Below are 10000 nucleotides of genomic sequence, written 5' to 3'. Positions count from 1 at the left end.
CTTCTCTCACAACCCCTGGTCAGGCTCACATTTCCTTAACTGGTCTTGTACCTACCTAGCCTTCCTCGAAGCAAATAAGGACACTTGCTTTCTGCTTTCCATTTATCCTACTGGTATTATTGTTTTTTTGTTTTGTTTTTTTCCTTTTTTTAAAGTTCCTTCACTCTATAGCATTCCATTATGGTAGTATTTATGGGTTTTGAGGAAACTATTGCACAAATAATCAATATCAATATCTGTAGTACTTCCCAGGTGATGGAAATAAAAATTAAAAAGGACTCTATCTCTATTTAGATTCAACATCAAAGATAACAAAAAAATAGTAAAGTATCTTCTGATCTTATTATTACACTACTATTGTACTCTGTATGATTCCCCAAAAGGAGATCAATAAAACAGTATATACACTTACTTTACAATTAATACCTAAGAACATTCAGTTTTAATATCTGTAGGTAAATCATTACATTGAATAAGATGAAAATGAATAAGACTTTTATTTATGTACATATAAGTACATGTATAAGAGAGGAATAGAGTACTATACCTGGCTAAATTGTAGAGTCTCACAGCAATATTCATATCAACTGTGCAAGTTCTTCTTCCATAATTGGGGTCCTGAATGATGACCATTTCCTCTTTGTATGAAGAATCACCCTTGCCTCTGGTGACGATCGGAAGGTTGCTGGAAATTCTGCGACGGAACTCTTCAACTGTTTTGTCTACATCGACAGTGTAGAATTCATGGAGTTTAACTTGTGGGAGGAAATGGCTATGAATAACATTCTTGATAGCCTATGGAAAAAGAAAATGGAAAGAATAAGACATTTTGAAAAGAACCAAAAATACTAAAAGTAAACAACTTGTTTACAGTATCACCAATAATTTGCCACCAGTTTATCATATACAGATTTTATAAGATATCAAAAGGAGGAAATTTGGTCAAAGAACTACATGTTACAATCCTGAACACATTTCAAAACATCTAACATTCTTACCTCAAGATCTTTTTCTTCCCTGATGGCTACCGGGATACCGCGATCTTCCCATTTACCATCAGCCACTTCAACAGTCATATGGTACAGTACACGATCCAAAAGATAAGCAGGACGGAGGTGAGGGGAGTTCTGGCAGTTATAGGTTGCCTCAGGATGGTCCTGGATCCAGTTAGAATCATTGGCTGTGTGGTTCAGCACCACATCAGTCAGGGATAACATCTTCCATTCATCCCTCATTCTCCTAATGAGAGCCTCAACATCAGCAAAGGTGTACTGGTGGTCTGGGGTCTGGAACTCAGTGTTAAGCTTGTGCTGATCCTTTATCGAGTAGGAAGAATTTGAATCACCAAGTTCCTAAAAAAATGAAAGAGAGGTAATTAATATTGGCTAAAACCTTTTTTCTTTCAAATGTGTAAAAATGAATTGCAATAACATACATAGCACAAAACACAATAAAATGTTACATAATGAAGCATCAGACTTTTTATATTCTAATGTTTACCTGAATGGGAGTAAAATGAACCAGATTGTAGCCAGTCTCATAAGCCACTTGCAGCCTTTGTTCCCAGTCAGGCAGAGGTCCTAGGCATTTTGACAATACAGTCTGGCACTGAACACAATCCAAACTCAAAGTTTCACTATTGGTGCCTACAGTGAGGGTTGGGTCTACAATGAAGTAGCCAGAGCCCTGAGCTCTTTCACGTTCCACTCTGAGGGGAAAATATTAATTTGCTTCAGTCAAAAATTTTCAGTGTGGTCTCCATAATTAATGATTTAAAGATTAAAGACTATAAAAACAATTGAGCCCTAATTAACTCTAAAGAACAAGTTACAGGTACTCCCTTATTGGCTTTTATAGCCTTATAAGCAATATATGAAAATTTGCCTATCAAAACAAAACAAATCAATAATTTTGGATCTTAGATATTGGCTCACATCAGTAAAAAAGAAGAAATTGTCACATACCCATCATCATAGGTGAAATAGAAATGGAAAGCTCCTGCTGAAATGATGACTACTTCAACATAGAGGGCTGTATCATCACCCTTATTGCGAGAGTCACTCTTCCATTGGAGACGTCTATAACGGTTACGGGTGAAACCCTCTCCTAGGTCCTCTGGGTGGTTGGTGAACACACTGACGGACTTCCCCAGCAGAGATGGGCCGGGACGGAGCTGAAGTACCCACCCTGAATGATAAAAAAGGATGATTACTGAAGATAGCACTTCTGCTTGGTAAGCCAGAAAAATATTCAATTCCACATCTGATCTTATGAAATACAGATAAAAAGCATCAATGACAGATCTGAAACGATATTCAAACAAAATCAATTGTTATGTTTCATACCTTTTTGTAGACGGAAGAGTGTAGAGTCCATGTGGTCACCATGGTTGAGGGTGAGCACACGAACCTGCGGCTGCTGCTGGCTGAAGCTCATGCCAGGTCCACCTCCCATCTTGGGTAAGCTCAGTCCCTGCAGAAGACATTTTGCTGCTTTCAATGGATAAAGACATTCAAATTGATATTCTAGTAAGATTTATTGCCACTCAAATTGCTTGCAAAACCTTTATTAACTGAGAAAACTTGTCAACCCTTCCTTCTAGTACAGACCTTCAAACACTCATACTTCTCACGCACCACTCATAAATAAAACAGACTCCCACGACACATTATACACGCAGACAAGAGACACCTTCCACAAAATTACACTAATGCATCTCAGAATCCACACATAAAACACTAAGACTTGGCTTCCTTTACTCCCAACAACCAACTGTCCCATTAGCGTGATATTTGCTAACCTTTAGCGCCCTACGCTTCAAACCATTGAGATCAGATTGAGAAACCTAAAATCTTGTATGTTTCTACCAATCCTGACCCACTCCACCTAACCTCATTCCCCAGCACACCATGCCCCTGCCCCTAACCACTCCAAAAAAGGAGTCCACAAATTTTTGAGTGAACAATGGAACAAGATATCAACCAACCAACCAACCACCAGACAAACCTTCGGGTCAGATCCCATAGTCCCATTGACCGAGTTGGTCATAGGAGACATATGATCAGAGGTGTACATCTGCTGGCTCTGAGGCCCCTGGGTCACCACCCCGGCTCCGTCCTGCACGCCCATCTTGAAGAAGTTGGCCAGCTTCCTGAAGGGGTGAATTTATGCTACATTTAACCAGTGAACTCCAAGAACATTTCTTTGACTTGTTGGAGATATTCAGAATTCCTGTTTTTTTCTTTTTCTTTTTCTTTTTTTAGTTTAAGGAATAAATGGCATTGCAATGATTTAAAAATAAAGGAAAGATGTATTACTTATATTTGTTCATGGGTAATCATAATAAAAGAAATAAAAAACTAAAGATACTTTGATGGGTGAGTTCTAGTAGAAACAGAAAAGGGAACTTGTCACACAAATGGGGAAGAAATTATATTTTAAAAAATCAAACAGAACATAAGTCACACGCAGATTTAGGAGTAAATAATAAATCAATAGGGTGCGTGGGTGAATTATGAACTCGATGGTATGAGTGAATGAGTAGATAGATGATACTTGTATTAGAAATTATGATAACATTTCAAAAACAAATAAGTAATAAAAAAGATACTGTAAACGGTTAGTATACAAATCAAATTGCGTGGGCGTCAACTGAATACTGTTAAAAAGGGGAAAAATAATAGGGGTGGGAAAAATCAAACGTAGTAGATATATAAACTTATTTATCTTGTTTCTATTTATTCAAAGAAAAACTCGCAAAAAATAATCAGCATTTAATAATCCATATGTTATTTAATTAACCATTCGCTAAGACCGCAACGAGCAGCAACTACCTGTCAAAATATTGCCGATACACAAAATTACAGTGCAAAGATAAGCGCGGGAGCACGCGAGCAAGTTAAAGAAAACGTGTGGCATGCTCGCCCTCCACAGTACGCGAGGGCGACGCAGACGAAGAGGTCACGCGGTTGGCTCACTCAGCACACGCCGGGCCACCTCGTGTAGGAGGTCACCTGTACGACTGATTCCACTCTTTCTGGCCGCTGTCCTTTTCCTTCGCCGAGCCGTACGCGTAGATTCGCCGAACGGGCTGCTGAGCCGACTTCTGGAGCATCTGTTCTTCGTAGCACGAACTCAAGGGCCGACCCGATGCCTTCTGGCCGTTTCTTCTGCGCCCGCCGGCAGGAGCGGCTTCTTTCCGTCCACCTACCTCCATCCCCTCCTTGCCTTCACACACTCCCTCACTCATGCTTGGAGAAAGGATCTGTTTGTCAGGCGGGTCGTCTCTATTAGGATGCAACTATTTCACATGAAAATGTGTATTTTTAAATAATTTACTACTTGTAAGATAACTGCGATGCCCAACGAAATGAAAACGCATTCGAATGATCCCTTAATTAAGACCTAAAAATGACCCCGTAGTATATCTGTCACCCATGAAAAAAAGAGCTTCCGGTCGGGCATGATCAAATTGCTTGCAATGTTGCACTTGGACTGCACCTACCAGCTTCTCCAACTGGTTTATCACCTCGAAGCGCCACCTGATACCATTTCCTGAGCCGCGTCCGTGGTATCTCCCCGCTCTATTATCAGCATTTCCCAAGAGAAACTTCCCGTGACGGTTCGGTTCGTTCTCCGCCCGATTACGTGACGAGATGCAGCAACCACTTTCGTGTGTAACTGGAGCACGAAAATACTAACAGCGCATTTTCCCTTAACGTGTACATCTACTAGATAGTGTTACGTCTATAATCAACGGGGTACACACAGCCAGTTTGTTGAAATTGCACGAAGCCCGACCCAATGAATATTCACATAAAAGGACATACATAAACACAGAAATAAATGCAAGTCTGTTTGATATCTGATAGATAGACATTTATCTACCTATCTGACCGGTAGATGTGCATATCTAGACTGACAGCTATGCATTATTTCTGTGCATATGCATGTCCGTATAATGAATATTCATTGGGTCGGACCGCGCATAAATTCAACAAACCAGACGACAGCTAGTAATTAGAATTGTCATCTCAGGTTTTTTTTAGCAATAGAAGACCAAATTATTGTAATTAAGATTATCATTGTTGTAGTTCTTAAGAATTTTACACTGTGTTGGCAGCAAATAGATTATTGACAGTTTTTCACCACAGCAAGAAATAATCGGAATCGGTACGTGATGCACCTTTTCGGATCGCTCCCGGCCATCAACTCAAACCAACTATCAACAATAGATTATCACGAGAAAAAAGAAAATCAAATTCTTACACGGGCGTTACTTTCTTCACTCTGATCACACCAAACATGACAGTGTCACTGGCGCTCGATTTCCCAGCACCGGTCTTCGTGAAGGCAGTCATGCAACTTCGGCCTAACCTTGCTGCATTTTTTTAAAAGTTGAAAACAAAATCATTACACTGATCCATTCCTTACAAAACCTACTTTCTATTGACGTGTGGACGTTACAAATGCTATGCGTCCCATGCATTTTAGGAAAAATCGATCAAACGCGAGAGAACCCGAGAGAGGACTTACTTGAGGAACGCAGCCAGCCACACTAACAATACTTCGAGAAATTTCATCCTCGTCTCACAAACGCAAATTCTACAACGCTAAAACGCTGATGATCCATGAACGTCTAAGATCCGTGTGTCATGATGGATAACGTGCGTCCCCACTGCCATGGCAAGTCCGCCCTACCCTGCCCAGACGAGGACCAGCACTTCTGAATATCCGCTGCCTTTCGCTCGATTTGTTTATGTTTCGTCTGAGCAGTCACGGTCAGGAATCTCTCGCTGCTTGCTATCTTCAAATCAACCCGCAGAGATAAAACTGATTGGGTAATTTCGTAAACGACAAAGTCACGACTAGATTTTAATGTATAAACAAAGTCTACCACTAAACTGACATCGATGGAATAGGAATTAGTCGATTTTCGCAGTGCCGGTGATAAGACGCGATTGTTGCCGGGTGGGGAAGACTGGCCAAAGTCACCTTAGGCCCCATGGGTTGGCGTTGCCCCCTCCCCCACAACCACTTCATGCACTTGCATAGCCATTGCACAATGCTTCGTTTAAACTAGGATTACTTCGCTGAGCATAAGATATGTGCGATAAGTAGTGCAGAAAGACATCATCTGCGAGGTCAGACTAGGTTAAATCGCGTTTGTACTTATTGTTGTGATCAGATAAGAAGGTCAGCGAATTTTCTAATCACTCACATCTTACAATCAAAGAGATTACTTATCTAAAGCTATCTTGATCATCCTGAGGTGAATAACCCTTGCTGAGCCCTGTTGTCAGCTGGCCGGAGCAAGACACTATAGCAGTGTAGGGTTGTGACCGGCTGCTGGACCAGCTTAGCAACACGGGAGGAAACTTCCTAATTTGGGGCCCCGACTGAGCCTGGCCTGCGAGCTCCGTCTACTACCGCTATCACACTCGAACACGAGTCTTGGGACGCGTCGGGCCTCACGCACACGGGCAAGGTCAGCGCAAAGGCCGCGGCACTGTGCCCGAGGCGGCGCATGCCCTCTCGCGGGCGGTTCACGTACAGGAGCGATGACGAACCCTTAACTCATTTCTTATTATTAGACCTAGATGTCATCCAACGACTGAGTCATGCTTGTCTTTTTTCTTGATCTCCGTATCCAACTTTTATGAAGTCATCGCCACTTTCGTTCTTCGCTGACTATCCACATCTGTAGCTTATAACGTATTCGTGAAATAAAGTCCTCTCCCGGCAGTGCCGAAGGGGCTCTCGCTGAACCGCGTGGCTGATTTCATTCTTGCTTCAAGGGGTCGCAGCTCCCTCTCGTACTTACGCGGTTTCCCTTAACCTCGATTCCCGAAGAACAGATGATGCAGATCATGCACTTCCAACAACTGTCCGCGATCACTGGTGTCGCGAGCACAACGTCCAGGCCGACGGCGCGCGAGTGCTTGCGGAAAGCGTTGGATCGGCGCTCACTGTGCTATGGAACCGTGCCGTTGTCCCCTGGCGGAGGGTGGGAGTGGGAGTGGTGCGATGACCAGTCCTCGCCTCCCTTTATTATATCACTCCACGCCCTCCACCTCCCACTTACACTACGTCACCCACCTCACACCTTCTTCTCCACCTAATCCACCTTCTATTAAAGTCCGACAGCCTTGGACTTGGTGAGTTTGACGCGAGCGTGCTGGACTGACCTCACCTGACCCGACTCCAAAGCAAGAATGGTGCGCGGTGCGGCGCCAGACTGCTAAGGGCTCCTGCGGCACAAGACACCTGAGCCGCCTCCCCTCGTGCTGCTCACCTGACCTCGACCATCAACGGGGGTGAGCGCCCCGGACCCGCCAGACGAAAGTCCCGCCGCGCCGCCCAACAGCTTTGCCCAAAACAAACAATTTTTCGGGGCAGTATGGTACAATAAGACGCGATCACAAATAGACTGTGCGCGAGCAAGGGTACGTATTGGAGAGCGTGGGCGTGCTGCGGCAGACAGCGTTTGGTGGGCGGCAGGGCAGGAGAGCGTGATGCTCACCCACACCCGTCTGGCGTCACCGGCGCGGCGCCAGACCTGTTCCAGCCTACTTACCTGCACTTGCTTCTTATTCTTAATTCGCGTTATATGTAATTTTGTCGTGTCAACAGACGACTGAAATTCACAGCACAGACAAAATACCACCCCAGAATGCACTCCATGGGAGTAATGCCCAGAGATGGCGATTGTCCTAGCACCCGGTGTGGAAAAAGCATTCGGCTTAAATTTCGGAAAGAATGAATAATCCCAAACTCTTCCACTAGTAGACAGAATGCGGGGGGCCTGCGGGGGGACTCTTGTTACGCGGCCCGGGGTAGAGCGGGGGGAAGGAAAGGGAGAGGAAGAAGGGGGAGGGGGAAGAAGAAGCCTCGAGATCGCATAACATGAAACCCGAGGGTTAAACTCGTCCCGCCCCGCCTCGTTGCACGCTGCTGGTCCCATTGTTCCTCGGAAACCCTGTCCGCGTCGGGCAATTTGGGCCACACACCGTGCACTCGCCAGAAATCCTCCAAAATAATAACAACGCAAACCACGCCTTTCTACATTGCAACCTGCCATTGCCCTTTTCGCGGCGCTGCACGCAGGAGAAATATCGCCGCCCATAGGACCCCGGCGCCCGTTTCGCTGGGGACGTCTTCGGGCGAGGAAGTCCGTGACACGCGATGACACAGCGCCGCGGCCCCGGCATTCTTTTTTCACACCCGGGGATTTCGTGTCCTCAGTCCAGCAATTACTAACTTGGGTTTGCTTTTTTATTCGTCATATCACGGTGACACATTTTTCTCTTTTATAACAAAACGAGAAAAAATGCCTCCGCAGCACAATGAATGTATTGATTCCGTTAATATATAGCAGGTGGCCCACACATGACTAGTTTGTCTGTGTGGTTCTAATCTTCTAAAACAACACAGCACCATAATAATTGATGCTAATAATAATAATAATAATGATAAGCTGACACGCGACTTATGTAATATACATACATATATATATATATATATATATATATATATATATATATATATATATATATATATGTGTGTGTGTGTGTGTGTGTGTGTGTGTGTGTGTGTGTGTGTGTGTATAATATATATAATATATAATATATAATTATATTTATATATTATATATATAATATATAAATATATATATATATATATATATATATATATATATATATATATATATATATATATATATATATATTTATATATATATAGTGTACATGGGTGTATTTATGTGTGATTGGAGGTAGTGTGCGTGTGAGTGTGAGTGTGTGTGTGTGTGTGTGTGTGTGTGTGTGTGTGTGTGTGTGTGTGTGTGTGTGTGTGTGTGTGTGTGTGTGTGTGTGTGTGTGTGTGTGTGTGTGCGTGCGTGCGTGCGTGCGTGCGTGCGTGCGTGCGTGCGTGCGTGCGTGCGTGCGTGTGTGTGTGTGTATGTGTGTGTGTGTGTGTGTGTGTGTGTGTGTGTGTGTGTGTGTGTGTGTGTGTGTGTGTGTGTGTGTGTATGTGTGTGTGTGTGTGCATGGGTGTGTGTGAATGTTTGTGTGTGCATGTATGTATGTATTTATGTGTGACTGTCTGTGAGTGTGTGTGTGTGCGCGTGCGTGTATTTTTGTGCTCGTGCGTGCATCTGTGTGCATGCGTGCATATATGTGCGTGCGTGCATGTGTGTGTGTCTTTGATGTATCTGCTGTTTTTCTACTTGTATGTGTTTATGTGCGCGCTCGCGCGCGCGTGTGTGTATGTGTGTGTGTGTGCTTGTGTGCGTGTGTGTGCGTGTGTGTGTGCGTGAGTATGCGTGCGTGTCTTTGATATATATACTGTTTTTGTGCATGAGTGTGTAATTTGATTTTTTAAATTGCACTGTCAGTCTAAGAGAACTTTAGCTTTCAATCCAACATAACAATTATTTTCATACTGTTATGACATCATCAGTTCCATCGTTAATAATAATGACAGTAATTCACATAAATATAATAACAACAGCAGCAGCAGCAACAACAACAACAACAACAACAACAACAACAACAACAACAACAACAACAACAACAACAACAACAACAACAACAACAACAACAACAACAACAATCACAATAATAATAAGAGAACAACACTGACCGCTATCATTTTCGTCACTATTACTACCATTATCAATATAATAAAAATCAGTATCGCCATGGCCAATATTTCTATCATAAATGTCATAATAAATGTTATCGATATCATTACTATGACTATCTTTATCGCTGTTAAGGTGATTCTTATTATTAACATCATGATCATAATTATCATGAATTCTATCATTACTGTCATCATCTTTATCATCACTACTCTCATAATTGTTATCACTATCATTATCAATATCATAAGAACCATCACGGTTAACGTTATTATCAATGTCTTGTTTATTGCCAAGATCCGCACGCAAGAATATAAAATAAGCAAATCAATTTACCCAAATCTTAGGACTTTTTTT

At 42.8% G+C, this 10000-nt stretch overlaps 1 protein-coding gene across 16 annotated transcripts in view; it reads right to left on the bottom strand.

Moving 5' to 3' along the window:
- LOC113809777 (glycogen debranching enzyme) overlaps positions 1–10000 on the bottom strand; it is a 386284-nt gene that overhangs the window by 12727 nt on the left and 363557 nt on the right. For 5 of the 16 annotated variants that reach the window (XM_070121039.1, XM_070121038.1, XM_070121034.1 and 2 more), the window contains 6 exons: positions 3007–3151; positions 2346–2472; positions 1965–2187; positions 1501–1708; positions 999–1352; positions 548–795 (listed from right to left, as the gene is read on the bottom strand). In XM_070121039.1, coding sequence (XP_069977140.1) covers positions 548–795; positions 999–1352; positions 1501–1708; positions 1965–2187; positions 2346–2472; positions 3007–3129 — 1283 coding nt within the window. In that variant the 5' untranslated portion in view covers positions 3130–3151. Of the gene's footprint in view, positions 1–547; positions 796–998; positions 1353–1500; positions 1709–1964; positions 2188–2345; positions 2473–3006; positions 3152–4013; positions 4251–5268; positions 5376–5535; positions 5677–6823; positions 6968–10000 lie in introns of those variants that run through there. The other 11 variants (XM_070121027.1, XM_070121031.1, XM_027361448.2 and 8 more) reach the window with 6 other exon arrangements.

This window comes from Penaeus vannamei, chromosome 4, assembly GCF_042767895.1.
Source record: "Penaeus vannamei isolate JL-2024 chromosome 4, ASM4276789v1, whole genome shotgun sequence".
Classification (NCBI taxonomy): domain Eukaryota; kingdom Metazoa; phylum Arthropoda; class Malacostraca; order Decapoda; family Penaeidae; genus Penaeus; species Penaeus vannamei.
The sequence above is the reverse complement of the archived record's forward strand: the minus strand, read 5'-3'. Positions and strand labels throughout refer to the sequence as shown.